The sequence below is a fragment of the Mauremys mutica genome, chromosome 8, assembly GCF_020497125.1.
Source record: "Mauremys mutica isolate MM-2020 ecotype Southern chromosome 8, ASM2049712v1, whole genome shotgun sequence".
In the NCBI taxonomy this organism is placed as follows: domain Eukaryota; kingdom Metazoa; phylum Chordata; order Testudines; family Geoemydidae; genus Mauremys; species Mauremys mutica.
The window spans coordinates 11,843,298-11,870,629 of NC_059079.1; the positions used below are offsets into that span (position 1 = coordinate 11,843,298).

The window sequence follows — 27,332 nt, forward strand, 5'->3', positions numbered from 1 at the left end:
AGTCCTAAATAACACGTAAGAGCTGGTTCAAGAAGCAAATATAGCTAACCTACAAAGTAATAGGGATCAGAATATAACTAAATTCAACAGCCCAGGCACAGTAAGGTGCCAAAAGGTACCATTGTGACACAACTTCTGAAAGGGAATTAAAAATCAACAGCTAGTCAAAAAGACACTAAAGTAAAAAACAAGGAAATTAAGTGCATAACAGGGTCACCGAAAGCATGCATGTCCCTAAGCAAAAAGGGACTGCAAGAAATAAAGCAGTGTTATTAAATGGCCTGGGTCAAGATGCTTTTCAGGCTAAATGTTCAGTTTTAAAGAGACACAGAAAATCTGGAAGTGCACAGTTGTTCTAACCTCTTTCGTTTTCTATATCTATTCTCATATTTAATGTGTGGGAGGAATTTAATTATATTTTTAAACAAATGCTTAACTTTTGTTCCCTTTTCTATAAGTGACTGTAATGGCTGTGACACTGAATGTTACAGACTGAAATCCTCTGCTTATTAAAAGAGGGGTGGGGAAGGCATTGTCCGAATGGTGACTCAACACCACTCCGCCCCTGCATACAGGCCTCTTGGGAGTAGATTGGTTGAGCAGCCAGGCAGAGCTGTCTGCTCACTACAGACCATGGTTGGTTCCACAAGGTGAAGGGGGAACAGAACATCTGTATATGCCAGTAATTTTCAACCTTTTTTCATTTGTAGACCCTTACAAAATTTCAAATGAAGGTGCGGCCTCCTTTGGAAATCTTAGACATAGTCTGCAGACCTGCAAGGGTTCATGGATTACAGGTTGAAAACCATTGTTCTATAGTAACGACAATCTTTCATGGACCTCTTAGATACAGTCTGAGGATCCCCAGGGGTCTGCGGACCACAAGTTGAAAACCACTGGTATATGCAATCCACTGGCCCCAGTATAGTAATCTATATAACTGGGGCCTGAGGTGAATCCCATTCAAGTCCTGTGTTGTGGGCTGGGGTTTAATTTCCCCGGCTGGTCTGCAGTCACCTCTCTAAAACTTGTGTTACTTGTGGGTGGAGTGGATTTCACCCTGTCTGAACAACTACAGCAGAGTACACAATACTTGGCACAATGCTGCAATCTTTCCCCATTATTGTAAGACAGCAAATAAGGGTATCAATTGGTGTTTATTTTGATATGGGTATCTAGCTGAATGAATCTAGCCGCCTCTGGCAAGCTGGAGTTCCAGAGTCAACGGGGAGCATGTTCGGGGATCGATTTATCTGCATCTACACGAGACGCGATAAATCGATCCCCGATAGATCAATCACTATCTGCCGACTAGGTTTAAATTTGAACAAGTGACCTATAGGTGAAATTTTCTTCTTAACAAAATATTAATTTCAGTGTTCCAGAATTCAAGATCAACCCTAAAATACAATCCTGTGTATATATGTGTGATAGAGGAAGACATTAATTTTTTCATGGACCTAGCTTTCAGTTTCAAGCTTCTGGTGTCCTTTTCTCATTCTCTCTAGAGTATTTGTCTTCTAAACATGTTGCCTTGGCACAGCTGCTATTGGTGTGCAGGTGAAATCATTCCAGATACAGATTAAATAAATTATGCATTAGCTACAGGAAACAGTTTTAAAAGAGATGGCTTCTGTATAGAAGAAGAAACACTAAACTACTTAAAGAAGGACTTAAAGAAGGACCTCAGTCTGGACAGCTGTTTGCATCAGAAACTCCCAGGCAGTACCTCAGGCATATCTGCTTCAAGATCTAATAGTTTGGACACTTCCTGTTAACATTGTACTAGAGACACAATTTGTTTTGGTTTGGATTTTAATATTAAATACGTATATACCACATTTTTTATTTTCATTTTTGCTTGTATAGTTCTGTAAATTTTCTGTCTTTTGGCTTTTTAAAAAATACTTTTAATGTAGATATTAAATTAAATAAAAAAAATTGGGTCCCATGACTATGTTGAATATTTATATTCAGAGAGGGTGAAATCTTTTGCCCACCTCACCTCTTCTCCTGGGCAAAGATATAAGTGTCCAAGAACCACCATGGATCTGTTACACTTTTGTGACAGGCTGAGAAGACGTGAAAGGACTGTGCAACCCATGTTCTCTTCTGTCTTCTGTAGCATTAAGAATGGCTTTGAGGATGGGCAAAGGAGAGGTCAGCAAATCCAGGGCTGCAGGGATCATCACAAGAGTTCATAGAATCAAATACTGCAGGTAGATTTTAAAAGGGGTTAAATGATTTTATGGCCAAAAATAACACTTACTCCTACACATGCTACATAATGGGTAGTCAAATCTTGTGCTTCAGGATGTAAACTAATCGCCTCAAGAGGCCATGGAAGAATTCCACCCACTTTCACCCCTGCAGAATATTGCACAATTGGCCAGATAATATGATTCCCCCGCCGCCCCCCCAAAGCATCAAATATAGGCTACAGGTGGAGACACAATACTAGATTTGATGGACCAGTGATTTGATCTGATATTGCACATCCAATGTGTTCCGCATCTAAAGATTCATCAACAGGCAATTAACAATTTAGGGATGCAATTATAAGGATCTTACATTTTAACATAGCACCTTTCATTCCAAATTTACAAATTTAAACTAGATGATTGTACACATTGTGGATAAAATCCTTTGGCCCCCTCTGGTGCCATGAAAGGCCCAAAATGCAACAGAAACACCATAGCTCCACTGCATATGATGGGAGTAGGCAAGGCATGGAAGCCGAGTCTGTTCATGGAGGGTAGGTCTGCAGGCTGTAGAGCTGAGAAGGATCATAGAGTGGTTTGTGAGCAGGCCACACAAGTAACAGTGAACAATGAAAGACTCTATTTCCACAGCAGAGTGCCATGACCCAACAGTAAATCCAGCATCATCTTCCCTAATTCCATCACAGTCAATATCCAGAGGATAAACATGCAGCTAGTCAATCATCCATAAGGGAGCTCAGGGCAATCAGGAGCGGGAGGTCTTTGAACAAGACAACCAGCAATAGATTTAATTATAGAGATTCAGCCAGTAGACAAGACCAAAACTATGAAAGTGAACTACTTGAGCCACTGGAAACATGAGTTAAGGATGAGAGAACTAAGAGAAGAGAGCGTGAATCAGGGAAATTGAGGAGGCTGAAATCTGGTGAAAGAGAACAAGGCAGACACGAGAACAGGCTATGGGAGAATCAGACCGTTTCTAGTCTCCTATTTTTAACAACCCAGAGGCAGATCAAGTGCCAAGAGAACATATTTTTAGAGCAGGAACCCCCCGCCCTCCAAAGTTTAATTCACAGCCTAAAACTGAGATTGTGATGACAAAGTCACTGCTAGGGTGAAAGCACTTTTCTTGTTATATGCATTTTGTGTAAAATACCTAATTTTCTCCCTTTCAGTGCGGGTGTTCTCTCCATATATGTCCGTCTTCTCTTATGCAGCAGTTAAGTTGAAAAACACATTTCTGTCAATCTGCTGGACTTTGTGTGTGTTTAGCTGGCTGTACAGCAAAGCTGTATCTTGGAAATTCTAAGGGAAAAACGAGCTCAGAACCGCTGGCAGTGTCTCAAAGAGACAATATTTAAGGCACAACAGAAAACTATCCCAGTGAAGGAAACACAGGAAGACTAGTAAGAGGCAAATATGGCTTCAACAGGAGCTCTTTAATGACCTGAAAATCAAAAAGGAATCCTACGAAAAGTGAAAACGTGGATAATTTGCTAAGGACACGTACAACAGAACAGCACAAACATGTAGGGACAAAATCAGAGAGCCAAACTCACAAAATGAGTTACACCGACCAAGGGACATAAAAGGCAATAAGAGGTTCTAGAAATACATTAGAAGCAAGAGAAAGACAAAGGGAAGTGTAGGTCCTTTACCTAGCAGGGAAGGAGAGCTAATAGCGGATGACAGCAAGAAGGCCAAGGTGTTCATTGCCTATTTTGCTCCAGTATAATTGTGATCAGATGCTCAACACAATTAACAACAAGAGGGAAAGAGCACAAGCCAGACCAGGGAAAGAACAGGTTAAAGATTACTTAGATAAGTTAGATGTATTCAGTCAGGAGGGTATGATGAAATTCACAATAGGATACTTAAGAACTAGCTGATGCAATCTCAAAACCATTAGTGATTATCTTTGAGAACTCATGGAGGACAAGTGATGTCCCAGGAGACTGGAGAAGGGCAAACATAGTACTTATCTTTAAAAAGAGGAACAAAGACGAGACAGGAAATTATAGACCAGTCTGCTTAACTATGGGCAGGTCTACACTAAGGGCGGGGGTTGAACTAGGGTACGCAAGTTCAGCTACGTGAATAGCGTAGCTGAACTCGAAGTACCCTAGTTCAAACTACTCACCCGGCCAGACACCGCGGGATCGAAATCCGCGGCTCCAAGGTCGACTCCGGAACTCCACCACTGCAAACGGCAGTGGCGGAGTCGACCGGAGCGCACGGGGAGTTCGAACTATCGCGTCTAGATTAGATGCGATAGTTCGAACTCCAAGAAGTCGAACTCTCCGCGTCGACCCGGCAGGTAAGTGTAGACTAGCCCTATGATACCCAAGAAAGATACTAGAACGAATAATTAGACAATCAATTTGTAAGTACCTAGAGGATTAAGTAACAGCCAGCATAGATATGTCAAGAAGAAATCATGCCAAACCAACTTACTTTCCTTCTTTGACTGGGTTACTGGCCTAGTGGATAGGGGGGAAGCTATAGACATGCCATATCTTGATTTTGTAAGACTTTTTCCACAGTCCCACATGACCTTTTCATAAGCAAATTAGGGAAATACAGTGTAGGTTAAATTATTGTAAAGTAGGTGCACAACTGGCTGGAAGACTGTGTTCAAAAGCTATCATCAATAGTTTGGCATCAAATTGGGAGGATGTAGGGTCCCACGGGGCTCTGTCCTGGGTCCAGTACTAGTCAATATTTTCCTTAATGCCTTGGATAATGGAGTGGAGAGTATGCTTATAAAATCTGCAAATGACACCAAGATGGGAGGGACTGCAAGCACTTTAGAGGAAAGAATTGGAATTCAAGATGACCTTGAGAAATTGGAGAATTAGTCAAATCAACAAGATGAAATTCAATAAAGATAAGTGCAAAGTACTACACATAGGAAGAAAAAAACAAAGGCACAAACAAAAATGAGGAAAAACTGGCTAGGCAGCAGCTGAGCACAGCAATTCCTGATCTGCTTTAAAAATCTGGACCTAACTTCTTTAGTTGTGAGTAAAAGTAGCAGACCCATCTCAGGGTGGATCAGCTATGATCATGGGCACTTAACCAATGCATTATATAAAGACCACACACTCAGGCCACACATCTAGTGTAGTTCATGAAGAGCTATTCTGTATCACCTGTAAATTCACGTCTGCTTAAAAGGAAAATTAACAAATTAATTCCTTTCCATGAGCTTGAAATCACATAAAGTACCTTGTGTCTTAAGAGCCCTTCTAGTTATAGGCAACATGATAGCTCTCTCGTTTTGTAAAGTTAAATGCATCTACGAATGTCTACCAGAAAAAGAAATCCTCATGAAAAATGCTGCAGAACTTTCAATTAAATTTGTTTCCACAGAATATATTTTTGATTGTGATATACAATTCAGGTTGAACTATGAGATATAATTTAGTGAAGTGTGTAGGTAGAGCCCTGCAGTGGGACTGGGGTCCTGCAGGTCTCACTGCCTATAGTGGTTCCCACTCACTGCTGTGGCGCCTCCTGCTGGTCATGCTGGGAATCTGACTACCAGAATGCCTTTTACTAGCGGTGATTCACTCGCTGTTACTTCTACTTCCTCCACCATCTGGACCCTTATTGCTTCCAGACCGCGGTGTCCTCTTCGGGACACGGCCCTCTGGCTGTGCCCCAGCCCACTGTCTTCCCCCGTTTCAGGGGACAGGCAATCCTCAGTCCTTCCACTTGCTTCAGTGGCCAACTGCAGTCTCTTGTCTAGTCCCTGGTTTCAGGGGCAAAGTGAAGTCTGGATTTAGGCCACTCTCCTCATTGGCATGTAAGGGTAAAGGTTCCCGGCTCAGGGAACGTACAGCTGGCAGCCACTTACTGCCCCTCCTTCTATTCCCACTGCCTACATTCCCTGGGCTTCTTCCCCATAGCCCTAGCACCTTCCCTGCCCTTGCTTCAGGGTCTCAGCTGGGCCGTGGTCAGCCAAGAATATATTGGAGCTCACCTTTTGCTCCGCTTCCCGGCCCAGCACTGTAGTATCTCCGGTGCTCTTAAGCAGACAGTCCTTCCCCTTTGCTCTCCAGGAAGGGACTACCCCTTGCTCTGCTGAGCAGCCTTTTATATATGGGCTGCTCCAGCAAGCCTTCTCCTGCTTGGCTCTCCCAATAAATCCTTTCCAGATTGGCTAGGTTCTGCGCAGCCTCTCCAAGGCTGCCTTAACCTTTCTCCTGCCTGTGTGGGGCAGTCGCCCCACCACACTGCCATAATAGCAGGAGCGGGATAAAAATTCAACAAACGATGCTGGAGCAGGTGGGAATGGGATTAAAAAAATAGTCCTACACAGGGCTCTTTGTCTAGGTATCTCATGAGTTAACAGACATCTCTGTATTAGACACTTCCTATGCATCAAATATAGCTATGGTATTTGGAGTGTTTGCATTATTTGTCCTGTCTTTAGTCTACCCCCATTTGGGTAGCTGGGGGTGCATATACAACTTCGTATTATTCCCACAATTTACACTAAACCTCTTTGTCTCAATGTTATTACTACATAAGAGTTTCTCTAGAACCTATTAAACTGTACAGCACTAAGAATAAATATACAGCCAAATTGATTTTTGAAAACCTTCTGACAGGACAAGGATATATTTTCCCCCGCCCCACCCCGAATTTATCCATATTGCTGTAGTCTGAATAAGAAATGGCTTTTATATTTTGCTCTAGCCACACCCTGGTCGAAAACTCTTCTTGGACAAATTCTACAGAACAGCAAATAAAGCAGCTACATTTTTAGCCATTTTAAGGCAACTTTCTTCATGGTCCATTACACAGATAATATTTTTAATCTGTTCCTGGATACTGAAAATACAGCACAATATGCTTAATTGGAAACTACTTGCAGGGAACTGAAAAATAATGAAATTCACTTCAACCTAGGATACTTTTTGAATCATAATAATTCAGGATGAAATCTAACCACAGCATAGAAATATTGAAGGCATGGATGTTTTCAATATGAACAGTGGCTCACTGTTGGGTTTTTTGATAGAAAATCTTGACTGGCAGATTCCTCTGCTAGACAATAGGCCCCAATCCTTTTCTCATTGAGCTCAGTGGGAACCGGATCAGATCCAGAGTGAAATACATCTGTACTTTATCTAAAATAAATTCTTGTGTATATTGTGCTATTAGACCGGACTTCAAAGCTGCTTCTCAAGTCCAGTCTAATACCACATTGCAAAATATTGAGAATTGTATCTACCACGTACGAGTCTGAAGGAAAGATTCTATATAGTGCTCTGAGTTAGAGGCATAATGTTATATTTAGTTACAAAAGCTGATATATTTCAGTGAAACCAGGTGCTACCATAAAATTCCTCATGCCAACTGTTTCATTCATAAAACCTTGCCTGCTCAACAGTATAGCTACTTATATTATGAGAATATGCAATTCAGTTCCAGAATCAGGAGATTATATTTTGTGGGGGGGTGGGCGGGGGAGGGGGAAGGGGGAAGTTAACACTGATTTTCATCTCTTCCTATATATTAAAAATGATGTGTAAAGCTCTGCTAATCTGGTCTTTGGATCGCACCCAATCTCTTGCCACGTGTTTCTGTTCTGGGTCTTGCCCTACGGGAATTTCTGTCAGCACATGCTCAGGAAACAGTTATACCATTTAAAAAAAACCAACAGACTATCTGAAGTTTGGTGAACCTTGCACTAATCACTGCCAGGTGTCTTTGGCTAGCTCTCTGGAATGCATGGAATCTTTTTCCACCTCTATAATAAATCCTTCATTGTAGCTCACCTTGCTGGGCATCATTGCATTTTATTATCCTTTCCCACAAATGATGAGCAAACAAATTACTGGGTTGTAATGTGCCTCACATTTAACATAGACTGAAGCTCTGCTCTGGGATTACAAGTTATTCCAGTGTGTTTCCATTTTCTTGTTGTTGGGACACTGGTTATATTGAGAGCGAGGAACTGGAAGTCAGAGGCCCTGGTTTGTCATGAACATGCGGTGTGACCTTGCAGGTAATTTAACCTTTATGACATATCTTTAAAATGAGGCTAAAGAATACCAACGATTGTGGGCGCTTGAAAACCCCACTAGGCACCTAAATATCTTTAAAAATCTGGCCCATAGTTGCTCAGCATAGAGGTCTGGATTGGATAACCTCTGAAGGTCCCTTCCAGCCCTGCAATGACACGATTGTATGATTTTTCACATCAGGACAAGCTGTCATGCATTCTCTTTATATGGCTTACTTCTAAACCACTGAATTTGCTAAAAAGCTACAAGAATATCAGGTTTACAGAGACTAAATATTCTGTTCCTCTGACTATCACAGAAAACATGAACTACTGGTTACAGCACATGACTGGAAGTCAAAAAACCTGGGTTCTAATCACCGCTCAGTCAAAGGCTTCCTGAGTAACTCATTTAACCTCTCTTTTCTCCCTGTAGCCTTATTATTTCTTAATTTGAGACTGTATCACTTACACCACATCTCCGAGGCCAGTATCTTTATTTGTTAGTGCTTACTTTTAGACACTATCGAAGTGACATCATAAATGTCAATCCACCTATTTTAGAAAAATATAATATTAAATAAATGTCCACCTACATCCCGGTACAGTCAGGAAAACGTCAGTACTCTATCAGCAATCAGATGCTATATTTTCCTTAGCCAAATATTGCAGAAATGAGGCCACTTTAATGCTAATTTTGCTAAAAACAGGATAGGCCTATCTGGATATGATTATAAATGAACTCTGTTCACATTTTCTACAATGAGATAAATGACTTGGGATTCAAATCCAGATGCTTTTAATTACTGTTTTTCTTTGTTACATAAACCTCAGCCCCGCACCTGTACATTGTTCTTTCTTTGGATAGATGTACTGATGCCCCTTATGCGTGCTCAGATCCATAACACTGAGATAAATTATGATGGGTTCTTGGCTACCTCCACTGAAAATGTTTTCTGCTTTCAGAGAGATCTGTTTCTTGTTATTGAGTTTTAGTGCTTTTAAAAGAGAATAAAACACTAACTTGTGTATTCTATTATAAATGAGGAGTAGTCCCAGTGGAATCCACAAACAATGAATGACACATTTTTCTGGTCCCAGGAACTATTATAAAAAAGGTGTTGGTATTTAGTTCCATCCTCTAAATAGTAGAGGCTTGTTTGTTTCCCACAACTATTCTAATAATGGGCCAAATCTTACTGGCCTTACTCATGTGATCTCACTGCCTTCGACAGAGGTTGGCCCTTAAAATGCAAGAAAGTACTAGCTATTAAAATAAAAATGATCTGCAATAGTTCATTAAAGAATTATCCTTTTCTGTTTTGATTTTGGAACCAATTTCCTAAATACACTACAATCACACTCCAGAAAACCATCTACTTGTAAAGTGAAATCCTTAAAGCCACTGCATGTGTCTGATCCCACCTCACGTGATACAACCCTTCTAAACACCTTCATTCACAAAACCATCCCTGGTCTCCTCTCACCTCCTTGCCACAGAGCCAGGATAATACAAAAAATTCCACACAGGAGAACCCTATCTAGCCACCCCACTCTCTCTCCTGTAAGGCTTTCACCCCTACAGACATTAAACTTTACTTTCCTGCCATCCACTAACAGAATTCTTCTTCCCCACTCCTCAAGCTACCACCACAACCTCAAAGTGGGGGAAAGAAATGGGGACATTTTACAAGGCTCACATCTCAGGAGGGGAGTCTGAGCTGGTGAAGGGTTGCCTGGGTGTTTCCACTGCTGGTTTTGAGGGAGGAAACCCTTTAGGCCTCATTCGTGTTTGTACTATGCCCACTTCATGCCACTCTGGCAATGGAAAGAGGCCTTAAGATGAGAGGATCCTTTACACTGCCACTGAGTGGTGTAAAGGCCATAGCAATGGATTTTCTCCTGCACATTTTACCTTAAAAATATCAGGAATATCAAGTCTGGTCGTCCCTGGTTAAAGAGCTGTTAGCAAGCACAAAGAAATTAGCATTTTAAATGCGCTAACTAAAAATATTCTCTCTCATTTGTTCAGCTTTAAGACTTTTGTGATGTCATGATCTCATTAATTCTTCAGTCACCATAGATTTTACATGGCGGATATGACCTAAATTGCTAAAGAAGTATGAACAATTAGTGTCCCAATCCTCTCTAAGGGATACATCATCCTTATTGGTAGAATTGTCATTATTTGTCAGTAGTCCTTGACTTCCTCCAGGAATGTAAATGCTATTTGCTATGTGTAATGCATGTGACCAAGGTCACATAGCCATATGCAAAATGATTGAGTTCAAAGACTTTAATGGGACCTTGCGCCAACTCCATATACTGAAGGGAAATTCAGTTTTGCTGATCCATGGGGAAAAAATGTAATGGATCCTGAGCAAAAGTGCCTAAACCTCATGACCTTCTGTTATCAAGGTTTACAATTACATGATAATTGGTGCTGTTAATGTATGATGAATTATAAGATTATCTACTTTTCTTTTTAAAACCACATATTAATGCTGTGGAGATTACACTATACTGTGTGGTGTTTATTATCTGTAGGGTGAACAAGATCTTGCAATAGTTGGACCAATTTATACCAATGGCTCATAAAGTCTGAATGACTACTACTCTACAATAGTTTAGTGATCTGAAAATAAAAGCATAGAGAAAAGACGGTTACTCACCTGTAGTAACTGGTGTTCTTCGAGATGTGTTGCTCCAATCCATTCCAGTTAGGTGTGCGCGCCGCGCGTGCACGGCTTCTCCGGAACTTTTTTCCCTAGCAACTCCGGCGGGCCGGCTGGCGCCCCCTGGAGTGGCGCCGCTATGGCGCTAAATATATACCCCAGCCGGCCCGTCCGCTCCTCAGTTCCTTCTTGCCGGCTACTCCGACAGTGGGGAAGGAGGGTGGGTCTGGAATGGATTGGAGCAACACATCTCGAAGAACACCAGTTACTACAGGTGAGTAACCGTCTTTTGATTGCTCCAATGCATTCCAGTTAGGTGATTCCCAAGCCTTACCTTAGGCGGTGGGGTCGGAGTGAGACGTGGCGGAGTGTAATACCGCAGAGCCGAAGGCTGCGTCGTCTCTAGACTGCTGCACCAACGCGTAATGGGAGGCGAAGGTGTGGACCGAAGACCAGGTAGCCGCTCTGCAGATGTCCTGGATGGGGACATGGCTCAGGAAGGCGGCGGACGAGGCGTGCGCTCTCGTAGAATGAGCGGTGAGTCGGCATGGTGTCACGTGAGCCAGCTCGTAGCATGACCTGATGCATTGAGTCACCCAGGAGGAAATGCGCTGGGTAGAGACCGGCTCGCCTTTCATGCGATCAGCGACTGCGATGAAGAGCTGGGTGGAACGCCGAAAGGACCTTGTCCGGTCGATGTAAAACGCCAGCGCCCTACGGACGTCGAGGGTGACGAGCACTCCACAGTTCCGACCGGCCGTCACGGGCGGTAAGAAGGAACTGAGGAGCGGACGGGCCGGCTGGGGTATATATTTAGCGCCATAGCGGCGCCACTCCAGGGGGCGCCAGCCGGCCCGCCGGAGTTGCTAGGGAAAAAAGTTCCGGAGAAGCCGTGCACGCACGGCGCGCACACCTAACTGGAATGCATTGGAGCAATCACTCGAAGAAGAACTGTATTTCATAAACCACCCTCTATTATTTCATAAACAAGACCCTTCTTTATGTATTTGTGCGCATATTCTACAAAAGAGAGGGAGATATATATATAGCAAAGCAGATGCCTTGTTTATATTAGAAAAGTGCACCAGTTTAATTAAATCAATACATATACTGATCTAGTTAAACTGGTATAAACTCCTGATGGAACCCACTCAGACTAGTTTAACTAAATTAATATACACAAAGGTTAAAGTTGGTAACTTATCACTGGAAGCTAAATTAGTAGGCTAAACCAGTTCAAGTGGGTCTACACTGGGGTGTCCACAAATTTTACTGATGGATTTTTTTAACTGGTTTAGTTATATTCATGCAAATGTTGTAGTATAGACCAGGCCAGGCATAACATCAATTTAGTGAAGCCAAAGGTTAACACTGGGAGCTATTTTTCTATCTTCAGGGTGCTACAAATCTAAACTTACTGTCTTTGCAGCTGCTGAAGTTAAACAGTTTTGACATTACTTATAGCATTTGCCATAAATAATGTTAAAGTAACACTTCACTACTTGAAATTAAAAAACAAACAAAAACAACATGGATCACACAAGCCCTACTTTCTACATGCCAAAATACTCCTAAATCATACACTTCTACTTTAATTAATATTAGTATAAATTAATGTAAAATTATTTGATCCAGCAACCTGTGCACTTCATGCCACAATTTAAAAAAATTCCATATATTACATATATAAAGCCAGTGTAAATATATTTGGTAATGAAGTCAGATTCTGTTAGAACATTTTCAAGTGAATTAGATAATTTTGTCAAACTATTTAAATGTCTTAGCAAACCATTTGGGAAAACTGAGTGCTACACTTGGTATTGACTTTGGCAAAGGATGGTAGAACATAGTAGGGTTTTTTTTTCACTTAAAGCCTTTAAATCAAATTCTGAATCTTCTGTCAACCTTGAGTAGACTATTTGTACTCTGCCCCGTGTAGCTTTTGGCATCTCACATATTTGATGATTCAATAATTACACTTTTTGATAATAATCATTTCTGGTTCATTCCAAAGACTTAAACTCTGGAATCCAATCTTGACATCACATTGATTCACAGTATAGTAATTCTTTAAACGTACCTAAACATGGATACAGAGCTAGGTGATGAATGAGGCAAAATGCTCTATGTATGTCAAAAGTGCAATGCGGTTCATATAGAGCTTTAAATGTTTATTTCTCTTCATGTGTTTTTATCTGAATAAAGATACAGAACTATTAACTGACAAAGACAGACCCAATAATTCAGCAGCTCCAAGCATTAGATTATAAAGGGTTTTTGTTGATTAAATTGATGAATACTTTCATTTAGTATGGTTTTGTGTAAAGTATGAGATTTTGATTAGTTCAGACTATATTTTCTATCTAAGTAAATGCTATTAAAATATGGTCTTTATTTCAGTATGTAATGAAAGTGCAAACAATTAAAATATAGCAAATGTATTTTATGGACTAGCTAATACAATGCCTAAAATAACAGGTTACTTTGAATATAGTGAATGCTATTTTAAATGCTGAAACATCCCCAGTCACTATGTAACGAACAAAATGTCTTGTTTTAAAATAAACATTCAAACAATATGTTCCATTCTTAGTTTTCTGATGGCTGGTTCATAGTTAGAACCCTGTTATTGTCTCAACCTTATATTATGTCATAGGAAATTAACTATAGTGTTTCTGTAACCACTTTGCGTTTCTTAAGTACATAAGCATTGGGAGATAATAAATCAGCACACTATTCTCACACAAGAACAAATGCTTATTCAGCAAAAATTGAAAGCCATTCCAATGTAAAACTCAAATTGTGACCTAAGCAAATGAATAGTTATCTGCTCCTGGCACTCACTAAGCAATCAAAACTTGTGTAGAAGGTTCCAATTAAAAATTGGATTCAGCATTTTTTTTTACTCAAATGGAACCGATTTTCTCAAAATGAAGACAGTTCACATGCATCAATAAGAGTGAATCCATGCAGTCCAGTGCACTCAGCTATAGAATCTGAAACACTGCTATAGTACGCTCTCATGTTAGCCACGTCTTTGGTTTTTATTATTGTCAGGGAGGTGAGCAAATAAGTTCCAAATGTTAAAATGTCTTGAAAACAAACTCAGAACTCACCTGTGCAGCTGACATGTGAAATGTTTCCTTAGTTTGGTTATATTGTTTTCTGTTGGGATTTTTGGTGCTAATTTCACATAAGGCCCACTTCCAGAACCACCACCCAGACTTAGTCACTGGACGGTGTCCTAAGGATTTACACAGGGGTGAGTGGGAGGAAGAGATCCTTCTCCTCTTTGAGGTTGATATGTTCCCCTCCCACAGGAGGAAAAAAATGGCCCTTGGATCTGCTTCATTGTAGATTTTCTCTCCCCATTCCTACTGTTAGTTCTCACTTCCACCTGTGGGTACGGCGAGCCCTCGTGAATCTGCTCCACAACTGGTAGGGGATCTGTGACCCCTGAATGGAGATCCCTACCGCAGGCCCATGCTGTAGAATCATGCTGGGTATGCTGCTGGTCAAGGGAGAAGTGAGAATTCACTTCCCGGTGCATAGTTTAGAACCGGATCCATCCATCTTTTAAAACCAGCATGGAAACTGTTTGTTAAGGTGAAAATAAATGAGTGGAGCAAACATAAAAGTTTGACTCTTGGTTTTTGGGGGGGATAGAGAGGATTGTCTTGTGGTTAAAGCACAGGAGAGGGAGGCAGGAGAGCTGGGCTCTCCCAGTCATCCTACATGACACTGGGTATGTCTTTTAGGGACAGCTGGGGTCTGGTCCTGTGTTGGTGCAAAAGGGTGGGGGGCATGTGTATGCTCAAGGACCCTTCCCACCATGATATGCCCCTGCACTGAGGGGCAGCTGTAACGTAGCTGCGGCATACAGGCTCTATGTGAGGTGAGTACTGCCACTCTCTGCCCCAAATGGGAGGATGAAGGTACTTTCCTCATCCTCTGCACTGGCCAGAAGAGTGGGCTGGATGCAGGGGAGAAGGAGTCTAGGTTTACTGCAGTGTGCACTGCCCAAAGGCTGCAGGAGGAATTCCTCCTTGAGAGCCTGCTCCCTTGCCACATGCCACTACTGTAGGACTGCACCTTAAGGGTACAATTAAATTCGTAATCTCTCTAGGTTTCAGTTTCCTCAGCTACATATTGGGGTTGAGGAGGGATGGTGATGACACTTGAATGGGACTACATTAAATGCCGGGCACTGCTAAAGATCTTGGGCAAGCCGATGTGTCTGAGTTCCCCATCAGTAAAATGAGGAGAGTGCTCTTGTCCATGACGGGGTATTGGAATTACAATTCATCACTATGTGAGCTGTCAGATACGACCAATAAGGGCACCAGCTAGGAATCTAGCCAGAGTGGCAGATCCCCTACTTCAGAGGGGAGTTGTGAGGTTTACAGTCGTTCCTTCCTGTTTGTAAAGTGCTTTGAGAGCCTTGGATAGAAGGCGTAAGATACTGTAAGAAAACATTATCTATTAATACAACATATAAAGAACGGCTTCATGTAGATTTCACTGAGTCGGGTCCCACTCTCAGCACTTCAGCACAGCGGCCTGCAATCCTTAAACAAATAGTTCTCACTCAGGCAACCATTGCCTTATGATTCTACAGGCCATACTCTGGCTGCTGAGATAGGGGTGGGATCCCAGTGAAGTCAATAGGAGCCCTGTGCACACAGCCACAGCTATAACATGCCACCAAGGAAGAGTATTTAAAAATAAAATATATTATAAAATCTCAGTGCAGTATGAAGAACAATCTAAAATTGTTTTTAAAACAAGGAGATGAAGATGTTCAATCTAGACCCGTTCTGAGTAATCATACCATACTCAGTAACCTTCTCAATGCATTGAACAGAGTTTAACATAAACCCAACGACATGGGATTCAGTACATCTTTGTAGAGTGATGGCATGCTTGCTTAAAGTACATACCCTTCCCTCGTACTCTCCAAAGGTAACAGATGATGGTGTGGACTGGCCAGGGTTGATTCCAGTGGATGGTGTCTTGAGGGGATGTCGTGAGTAGGTGGCAGGAGACCTGGTGATGGTCCATTATGGTTAGCACTGGAACCAGTGTACATGCCTGTGAGGCAAACAAATGTAATTTTGTAAACTAAAATGAGCATCCTGAAGATGGAAGGTCTGTTTCATATCCTATTAGATTAGACGTCTACCACTGAAAAATAACCTCTTTTTATAAAAAAAAAAAAGGTTATCAACTTCTAAAGCACCTCTCAGTATGGAAGTGACCTTGATCTTAATTTGAGAACAACAAAAACCCTTGATTAAATTTAATACAGCACTTTCATTATTCTTCTAAATCTAAATCTAATCAGTGGTATTTCCTATGACCTCTCATTTTAGACTGTGTGTGTCTAATTTTCCTTTAGCTAGCACCATTATACATTCAAAGTAACTCCACTGATGCCCATGGTGTAAACCTGATGCGAGATCACTCTGTCCTAAGTCTCATGTCGAGGCTGGCACGCAAATCACTGATCTACTGTTTGTTTGGGGAAGGGGACAGGGCAGGGGAGATTTTGGTAACTTTGAATGAAGAAATCACCCAGAGATTCCCAGGCAGAGATTCCCCTGCATCCTGCCATTATCAGATGCGGAAACAGAGTTTGACTCCCCATGGTAAAGGCCTCAGGCCTGCCACTAAATCTGGCAGAGCCTTTGGGATATGTGAGGCAAAGGCCATCTGTGCAGAGACCATGTACACGTACTTCAACTCTGACACCTCAGCAGTGCCCTCCTGGCTCTCTGCCAATGAAGCCAGGCTACCATGGATGCCCTCAGACTGTGGCTTCCCTAGGGTGTCTCATGGGAAGATGCCTGTGGGAAAGTTCAGACTTCCGGGATCTGTTTAACTTTTTCATATTTTCATGTAAGGGTCATGGGGCATGAAGTGAGGTCAGCAGTGGGAAGCTGCATATTTCCCTGGCCTGCCCTGACTCCAGCCCTTTCCCCATAGACCGTGGAAAGCTGGCTTCACAGGGCTGGGGCTAGTTCTGGTGCTGCGGAGACTAGAGAGGTGCTGTCTAGAGAGGGGGAAATCTGCATGTGGTGGATCCCATCAGGTGGATCCCAAGGCCACTTCCCAGTCCAGGTGCCTGAGCCTTCAACCTCTTGCTCATGTGACTGGTACTCTTCTAGCAAACAGTTCAATTGATGGAAATGGGACTACTCTCCTAGGGTAAAACTGGCAGGACTAGCGAGCAGGTGCTGATTAAAATATGTAATTCCTTGATAACACTACATCACTCCACATAGTGAGAGTCCCAGAACCCAAAGCATTTTCTCTGCTACACAAAAAATGTTGGCATTTTAGTATTTCATTTAGAAATTACTTTAATTTGGAAATAAATCAACTAACTTTCTAGTAAAGCAGGAGTAGACCCACTGAACCAATTTTAAAATAACACATCTTGAAGTAAATGGAATCTCAATGAATTAAACTAAAAATGGAATGAGGATAGCGTTTAGGAGAATCACACCCTCAAAAATGAGGAAATTACACATCAGGGCTGTCAGCCTGCATTACACGATGAGGCATACCAATAATAAAAACTGTATGACGACTTGCAAGTTGCCACGGAGACAAAGTGATGTTTTCTTTAAAGTTATGATGAGTTTACGTGGCACATTAGGCGGTCCACATGGTCTACGGAATGGATTGTGGCAATATATAAGGAAGCTTGCTACCTGCCTTTTACAAAGATAGGCCCAGATCCTCTGAACACATACACACGAGTCCTTGACCAAAGTTCATTGAAGTCAATGACAGCCCTTCCCTTGATTTTGGATCAGGCCTATGAGTAGCACCATTGAGCTGAAGGGGACTACATACATGCGTGTTTGTAAGAAGAGGACTCGTTTGCAAAGCCATTTGGCTAATATCAAGTATGTTATTAGGTGACAGAGAACTTAAGAATACATGACAGTGTATTTCCACCTGTGGAGAAAATAGCTTTATATCAGCTCTCATTTATTCTTCGCTTAAATAGAATGCATCAGCATCTTCCACAACAGACGACTCTACCTCTGTTTCTATTGCTATATCAGATGTGTACAGGTGCAAGAGTGCACTCTGTTGGTTAAAGGTTTTTTAATCAAGTTATGTCATCAACATACAGATGGATCTGCCTATATTTAATCACAGACAATTTTATTACAACATATATTTATGAGCTTCTCCTTGCTGGTGCCTAGTTTCACACTATAATAGGATATAGACTTTGTATGACTCTGATCAATTGGTTCATTTTATTGAAGATTGAAAGGAAAATTTTTAGCAAATTCCTGCCCCCATCCCATAAACACTCACAAACACGGTAATGGGGCAACTCACATGCTTACAGTTCAGCAAGTGTAGGGTTGGAGCCATTGCAGGGTTGGGGCCCTTTGTGATGCTGCTTCTAATGATTTGGAAAGTGATTTGATAAATGAGTTGAAATTTTAAATATGAAGGGAAATAAATAATTGACTGGGTTTGTTTCCGTTTAATTACAGTGACCTTATCCATAGGTACTTTTTAGTTTTAAACTGATATTGGATTACCTCTGACTCTTTTAACTATCGAGGTGTATATATTTCTTCTTTTGCATAAAATTTTGAGAACTACATTCATGTCTGCATCTCTGGGGTTGCTAGAAAGATTAACTTTCCAATATGAATAAACTGATGTAAATTTCTCTTTTTGAAAGATCAATATAATAATTTTAACACTGTACAAACTTTCTATTTGTAAAAAAAACAAAATCTGTTTGAAGTGTTATACCAGACCTTGAATGCTTTAAGAATATCCAGGCCAAAATTAGACTTCAAAGAACTATGTTTTAAAAAAATAGCAGCAGAGTTATTGAGACTTGAAAAGTAGCTATTGCATATACATGATAATTACATTCAGAGCAATTTTATTTTTTTCTTTTGCTGCCATGACGCCATAATACACAAGATTCTGATGCTGTGCCCATTGACTTCAATGGGAGCTTTGCTGTCAAACAGGACAAATCATCTAGTCTAAGGTTATGATTTTTGGCTTAATTGCTCCCGTTGAAGTCAGTGGTAAAGCTCCTATTGACTTGAATGGGAGCAGAGTTAGGTCAATGCTGAGCACATCCGAAAATCCCCCCTAATCAATGTATACTATTATATAAAAGCATATATCTATTATTTCTGACAGCACCCACAAGTGTGCTAAACCCCCACAGACACATGATCCCTACCCTGAAGGGCTGACAAGTTAAAAGCACACATGACAGAATAAGGAGGGAATAACCAGACAGTAGGGAGGACTGGGTCCATCCCCTCCCTAGTCCTTAGGATCTCTCCTCCCCACCAAGCGCATAGTCCAGTCAATCAGGCTGAGTATGCTGGGAAACAGAGAGTTGAGTGTCATTTGTGTATTGATGGTACCAACATCCAAAGCTCTCCCATTGGCATTACACAGATGTAGAATTGGTAAGTGAGAAGTCAGATCCATATGGAATCTGTGAGCGAGCTCTCTGGGCAAATGAGCAACTGCTCATCATCAGCATCTGTTTGTTTCTCTTAGATTAAAGCGTAGAAACAGAAAGCAAGATTCCATCCACCTCTGCCAGGGTCTCCAGATGAGTTAAAAGCCCCCTCCATGAACAACAGTGTCAAAAGCAGACCTAAGTGAATCTTGGGCACATGATCTTTGCCCACTGCTAGGGGGAAATGATCAACTAAGCCAATGAAATCAGCTCTGTCTCAGCATCTAAAACCAGACTGAAAAGGTCTGGAAAGTTCAGATGCTTCCAGATGATGCTAGACCTGGTTTGTTGTCACCTTCTCAGCAATCTTATTTCAGTACAGAAGGTGAATGGCAGGAAGGATCCCCTCCCCTTACAACATACTGATTTTCACATTGCAAAAGTCTTCCTACCAGTTTACACATTTGTTGGCAGTCTGAAGCGATGACAAATGCTCATTAGATGTAGACTTTGAGCCAGAAGATCACACCTAGATGTTCTTCTTACACAGATTGAACTCAGGTAAATTGGAGGGACAGTGTAGAGCAAAATACAGTACCTGTTCCGTGAATAAACATAGACATTCTCTCTCCACAGCTGTGAGACTGGCACCTTTCACTATCAATAATTCACTTAAAAATTAAAAACGAAGTGAACGAGAGCTTTATCTGCACAGCAGCTGGTGAACATCCATGCATATTCTACATTCTTGGATGGAACTTGGGGTCTATAAGGTTTAATGGCTTTCTCGTGGGCTGTCTTATTGTCTCAACTATCGACTGTAATTTCAGTTCTTTGTTGGGTCTGGCTCAAGGAAGGAGAACTTTCTTCCTTATTGGCTGGGTGCTAATAAAAGATCTGAGCCTAAGAAGTCTGTCCTCAGATCACATTTAATTAAATAAATAAAAGCCAGAGGGATTGGAGGATGCACAACACCTACCAGGACTGGGGCCAGAGTAATTAAGAACAAATCATAAACTTTGATGTGCCCCCACAGTGAACCAGAGGGACATGACATACACACACACACACCCCCTCACTGCCCTGGGTGGTCTAGTGAACTGAACATGCTCCATGGAGCTGCTCTTCCCCCTTCATGCATGTGGGTGAGAAGTATGCAGAGATGGGCAAGAAATGGGCAGAGTTTTGATTCTGTCCCCTCCAACATGCCAGTCAGTATAGCTGGGATGTCCCATATGGGTAACTAATCTCTCATTGGTATGAACCAGTACAGATGACTTCCCACTAGAGCAATGGGGGAGGGACCAGGGAAGGCACTGTGACTCTACCCCTGGGCTGCTCCTGGGGCAGTGAACCCATGTGTCCATCCTTTTCACTATGCCAAGTCACTATCTAGTCTCCAGTAAAACAAGGATGCAAAGATTAAATGTGTTTAAAGGTTGTAGGGTGTCCCTTGGGCTGTGCGTGTTAATTGAACTTGTAGTGCAGTAAACAGAAATATGGCTTGATTTCTTGAACTATGTAGAGCTTGTGCATAGCAAGAAAGCTGAAATACAGAGAAATAATTGACACTACTGTTCACTTTGCTAGCATATGGTTTTTGCCTATAATTAGGAGTACATTTAGGGCCATGTGGCACACACAATCAGTTACTAGTAGATTGCATGTTAGGCTGCAACAAGAAATTAGTCATTTCTGTTGAGTCACTGTGAACCAAACTTCTATTTAGTTAACGTGAATACATTTTTATTTATGTTATTACTGCAAAGAAAGGCCACTTAGAAAATACACTAACTTGATTTCTTTCATAGTGTTAGGTCTTATTCTGAAATATCAGCATTGCTCAATGGAATTCATTTTTAATCATCAAGTGCTTTGAACTGCATATTTTCACTTCAGTTTCAAGACACACTGGAAGTTTAGATTTGTTGCAATTTTGATGTCTTGATTTTTCCTCAGGCAGACTGCCCCTTGGAAGCTCTGCCTGCGTGAGGACCGAAAGAGCAAGCCCGGCATTCTTTGGGGTAGTCATAACATTTTGGGTGTCACACTGGCAGGGAAGAATGCATATGTACAGTATTGCACAGTGTAGCACCAGGTATCTGCTTACAAAGTGGGATGTGGCCAGAGGGGCCAAAGAGAGGGGAACTCTGGCACCTCTTGTGCTCTGGGGATGGAGGCTCCATCTAGTCTGAAAACACAGACTCTGTATTTACATTGCAAAAAATGGTGCAGGGGGCAGCAGCTGCTATTCCATCTCTGGCTATTCCAACTGGGATAGTGCAGCTGAACAGGTTGGAGGTGTGAATTTCATCCCCAAGCCATGGTAGAGTCCTCCATGTGAAGCTGGTTTACTATGCAGGAAGGGAAGAAAGTGAGCTCTTTGGGGTAGGGACTATGTCTTCCAATAGCACCCAGTAAACTGATGATAATCAAACTAAAGTTAATATAAATCTCTAGGGATAACAGTTGACCATTTATGGCCCAATCCTGCTCCCTCTGAGGTCAATTTTTCTCTTAATGGAAGCAGACTCAGATCCACATTCTGCAAAATTTCATTGTCTTTCCTAGAAAATCTGTATGTATGAAAAACTCTCTGTGACCATGGCAAATCTCCCAAAAGGCTGCAATTTAGTCTTTTCTCAATGTTTGTAAAATTTTTCTTCCCTTTTTTTTTTAAACCGAGAACTATCTCCTAGCTGCAGAGAGTTGCATGAAAGCCTTATAAATTACTGATGCCTGCTGTCATGATCCAGTTTGGGACTGTGCAACTCAGGCCTCTTAACACATTAGCCACTTCAGTTTATAAATACATGTCATCAATCCAAATTTTAAATGATTTAACTTTTAGCCTTAACATCTGTTCTCAGACCAGTGCTCTAAGCATCTGATTAGTGCCTGTTCACGACGTGTGCCAAGTCAGAGCAAAAATCAATAATAAAAATGCAAGCCCAGATAGGACTTGAATGGAGATAGAAGCAGCATGTAAAGCTTCCCTTGCCGTAGATGATGCTCAGTCTCTGGCCACAGTGCTCTTCCTCCAGCAATCTCTGTGGCATATTTGAGGTTTGAATTAGGCAACAGTGAAGCAATCTAGCAATGGGAAAAAAAAAAGGAACGAGGTCTAACCAGCTGTGTGCTGTGGATTCCTCTTCATGCCACAGAGCATTCTTTCCCCGTAATATCGGCCATTGGCCTAAGCACAAGCCTGCTTTGAAGTTGGACACAGGGGATGGGAACTTTTTAAACATTTCATTTCTGCATTGTTGGCTTTCATCTCTGACATACTTAAAATATGCTGCAGCTTTAACTTGGAAAAAAAAAGTCCACAGTAATTCAAGTAATCCCAGAGGCCCAGGGCTCTGCACATTAATATTGTGGTTTCTTTGAAAAAATACATGAGCATTTTCAAGTGGAATGAAAAGGACATTATATATTTGTCCATGTGGTATACTATATACCATGCCGGAGCCTGATTTGTCCTGAAATATTACTGTTGCTTATTTGAAAGAGTGAACATATCATTACAAACTATAGGCGACTGTGTGAATATCCTTTTACTTTGATTCTGTAATGTTCAGCATTATATTATATATGCTCTAAATGATGATGGATTATTTTTGCCACTGGAATAGTGGGGCAGATAATATGAGGTAACTTCTGTTTCACTGTAAAACAGTCTCTCCACCTTGATTTATTTCCTCTGTCTCTTTCTCATATGGAATATGTGATGGGGTCTCATATGGAGTAATGTGACCTGGTTGAAGTATAGGAAGAGATTTACTAAAACTAGATTTTAAAAATACCCCAGTGACAGATTAGATATAGTCAGCCAAGATATCATATTGGGGATGGATTGGCATTATTGAGAAATACGGGATATTCATGAACTAGAGCAGGGGTCGGCAACCTTTCAGAAGTGCTGTGCTGAGTCTTCATTTATTCACTCTAATTTAGGGTTTTGCATGCCAGTAATAAATGTTAATGTTTTTAGAAGGTCTCTTTCTCTAAGTCTATAATATATACCTAAACTATTGTTGTATGTAAAGTAAATAAGGTTTTTAAAATGTTTAAGAAGCTTCATTTAAAATTAAACTAAAATGCAGAGCCCCCCGGTCCAGTGGCCAGGACCCGGGCAGTGTGAGTGCCACTGAAAATCAGCTGCACGCGTGCCACAGGTTGCCTACCCCTGAACTAGAGCAATTTTACTTCTAAGGCTGTGACTCAGAGCTGCATAAAGCCAGGTTTCCAAAAGAGCTGAGCTTCCATTTAGACACCAAAAAATATCAAAATCTGACACTGTGAGGGGAGAGCCAGCAGCAGCCTTCTGGAGGATCAAACACCAGGTTTGACCTGAAATGTCGTGTCTCAGGGAGAAAGGGATGAGGCTTTAACAGCTTGGAGAAATATGAGCATCCTATTCTCTGTTTTTTTCTGTAACATCAGAAGGGGTGGAGCCAAGCTCGGCAAGGTTATGGTGGGAGGGGTGTCTCAGGCTGTAGGCTCAGAAGCTAGGTATGGTCTCTGTACCATTTATCTGTGAGCTCAATTTTCTCCCTGTTTTCTAACACATTTTGTTTTACTGAGGACCTTTGGGATCTTAGACTGGTCCTGGGACTATTCACTGCAGTCCATCCTGCGGAGACATAAATGATCCTTCAGTTTCTTCACAGAATAGTTGAAGCGGTTGGGGAAATCCACACAGGGCTCTCAGCTAATGGCATCAACCGAAGAAGCCGATCCTGGAAGTGCTGCTTGCGCCCTCGTGAGTTTGAAGAGCCCAGGTGATAAAGTTAAAATGATTCCTCCACATTCCTATAGTTCCTACATCTTCCTGCCACACTGAATGAAGGAATGTAACACTACTGGAGAGCGTTCTGTGTGTCATCACAGAATCCCAATAACATTACGAGCATTAAAAGTCACTATCCTTTCCTATTACATCTTATTCTCAGGGAGTTATAATTCAGCTATTTTAATTTACAATAGGGTAAAAGTGGTTATAGAAGGTGTCAACCAGGATACTGTCTTTTTTTGAAGACCTGGACTGGTAAAAAGCTGAAGATTTTTGTAGATTCAGATGCTTCTCAGAGTTGCTCTAACAAAGCACACAAGGGACACTAGGACCCCTTGTGATATCTGAGGAACTCAGCGCCAATACAATTCTTGTATTGTAACCCCAGTTCACCATGGACTCCGTGTCTGTCTGTGAACAAAGTCATTTAGGGTTTAACTGTATTAGAAAATGTGCACCAATGTAACTAGATCAGTTTAAAACCGATCAATGACACCAGTGCAAACATCTTACATAGATGCACTTAAACTGGTTTAAATTTCACTTGAATCAGTTTAAGTCATGCTTAAAGTGACTTAACTTAATGCTATATTAATCTAACTTGATTTAAATATGTCTGTGTTAAGGGTTTGCACCTACATACCTAGACTGATTTTAACACAGGGCAAGTTTTCTATATAGACCAAGCCTTAAGACTCACAATTTCAGAACTGAACTATTCTACTTTTGAGTGGCTCACTTTTAGAAACCCAACTTGAGAAACCCACGATGCCCCCCACTACATGGACTGCAAATTGGCCTCAGCTCTTATGCCTGGAGTCCATGGCCCCCCACCCCTCTGTGCATGCCTACAAGGACAGTTTAACCTTAACTGGTATTTATGTGAATACCTATTTAAGCAAATACAGAATGAAAACAGCAAATTAATCTCTATTACATCCTCTCTCTGGAGACTATCGCAGTGTTTCTCAAACTGGGGTTGCCGCTTGTGTAGGGAAAGCCCCTGGCGGGCTGGGCCAGTTTGTTTACCTGCCCCGTCCACAGGTCCGGCCGATCGCGGCTCCCACTGGCCGTGGCTCACGGCTGCTGGAAGCAGTGGCCAGTATGTCCCTCAGCCTGTGCTGCTTCCAGCAGCTCCCATTGGCCCGGAGCAACAGTATATAAAGTGAATGGTCTAGAGAAGGTAGATGCTTTTGTTCCCACTCTCTTGTAACAGGAAAAAAAGGGGCATTTACTGAAATTGAATGCTGGCAAATTCAAAACTGATAAAAAGAAACTATTTCAGAAAAGAAGTAGACTGGAATTCACTGCCACAGGATGTTGCTGAGGCCAAGAACTTAAGATTCAAAGTGAGACTGGACATTTATATGGACAAGAAGAACATCCAGAGTTATAATATAATAACGTTAACAAAAAAGTGATATAAAACTTCATGTTTCAAGTTTAAGTCAATCTCTAATAATTAGGGATTATTATTATTTGTATTGAAGCAGGAGTCTCTGGACTAGGCCCCTATTGTGCTAGGTGCTGTACAACACAGAACAAAGACTGTCCTGGCCCTGAGGCGCTTACAATCTAAGTAGGATGGGGGAAGATTATCCAACATTTGCCTATTGCAGGGTGTCTTGCACGTTCCTCTGAAGCATCTGGTGATGGCCACTTACAGGGACAGACTACTGGACTAGATGGACCATAGGTCTGATCCAATCTGGAAAATCTTATGCTACTAACTGCCACAGTATTTACTCTGTAGTACTGCAGCATCAAAAGAAGAATGGTATCAGTTCCATTGATAACATATGATAGCAGTAGTCATCGTCACCTTCATACCTAATAGTGACACAAGAATCCAATATGACATCAGTGAAAATCAGAGGCCTGCGGCCCACTGTGACCGGCTGGGAAGGGATAATCTGTTTTCATCCTTTATTTTTTTTAAAAGAGTGAGCACTAGATCAAGGTGATGAACTTCCACATTAGGGGTTCAAATCCAAAATTTAGATTCCTCCAAACCCCTGCTCAGACCAGCCCTGTAGGTACCTAAGTTTCCATTGGTAAAATGTCCCCTGTTGGACATGCACAAAGACACACCCTCACCCCTCTGCAGCTCACCCATGAAGAGGCATCAGGGATATTTTTGTAAGGGAAGCAACTCCTGCACTCCAGATAACACGTATATCTCCACTGCCAAAAAAGGGATATATTTAATGTGGGGTATGTTTGTGAGCAGAACAGTAAGTTTATCTGTGAATTTCTGTCTTTGTTAGGACTCCTGCTGTGCTTTAACATAGCTTGTGCATTTGTGTGCTGCTGAGACCAACACAAACTTAAAGAGATTGAGCATGATTTTCAAAGATGCTGAAGACCCACAATTTCATATAAAATTAAAGAGAGCAATGGTGCTCAGCATCTCTGAAAAATTTATAATTGGTAACCTGCGATATAATGGTGAAATAATGCACTATACATTTTTAACCTAATTTATAACCTACATTCTGGTTTTTACAATCTTAAACCTAATGGGCTGATTTTCCACAGTGGCCCAAGATCTTTAATAATCCTTACTTAAAATGACACATATATCATATTTACTGGAATGATTCTTACCTGCTATTAGGTCATGGTGACCTATAGATCTACCACACTTCCCATCCAAAATGTGTTGTGATGATGTGTGGAGCTGCTGTATAGCTAAGCATTCACTTAGTACATCTTGTTCAATATCAGTACATGAATGTAGCTGCAAGAGAAGGATAAAACAAAGAGATCTTATTTCAAAGTAAACCAAACTGTAGCTAACTAAATTCATATGTCTGTTTGGTTATAGCCTATGTATAGAAGGAAGGAACAAAATGTCATTCTTAGGAACTTAGTGTAATTGAGGATATACTGGGTACTAAGTATTTCTAATTAGAGGTCATTGGGTTTTCTTAAGCACACAAGTTAAGTGCTAATCTTACATCAACAGCATTTTGGTTCAGAAACAAAGTACCCTATGTTTCTTCAATTTTATGGCATAATTTAACTACATATTTCTAGCTCTCTGTAGTGTTTTGGGTTCTTTGGCAAAAGGTTTGCATCGTTTTTGTAACTGTGACACTTGGAAAGACTTTTGATAGGGAAAGAAAAGTGTTTGTGTTTATCAGATTAAAAC

General features: G+C 41.3%; 1 protein-coding gene across 12 annotated transcripts in view; it reads right to left on the minus strand.

Annotated features, from left to right (window-relative positions):
* Nucleotides 1-27,332, minus strand: part of GLIS1 (GLIS family zinc finger 1) — a 272,015-nt gene that overhangs the window by 17,469 nt on the left and 227,214 nt on the right. For all 12 annotated transcript variants that reach the window (XM_045026536.1, XM_045026537.1, XM_045026543.1 and 9 more), the window contains 2 exons: nt 26,786-26,918; nt 15,854-16,004 (listed from right to left, as the gene is read on the minus strand). In XM_045026536.1, the coding sequence (XP_044882471.1) occupies nt 15,854-16,004; nt 26,786-26,918 (284 nt within the window). The remainder of the gene's footprint in view (nt 1-15,853; nt 16,005-26,785; nt 26,919-27,332) is intronic.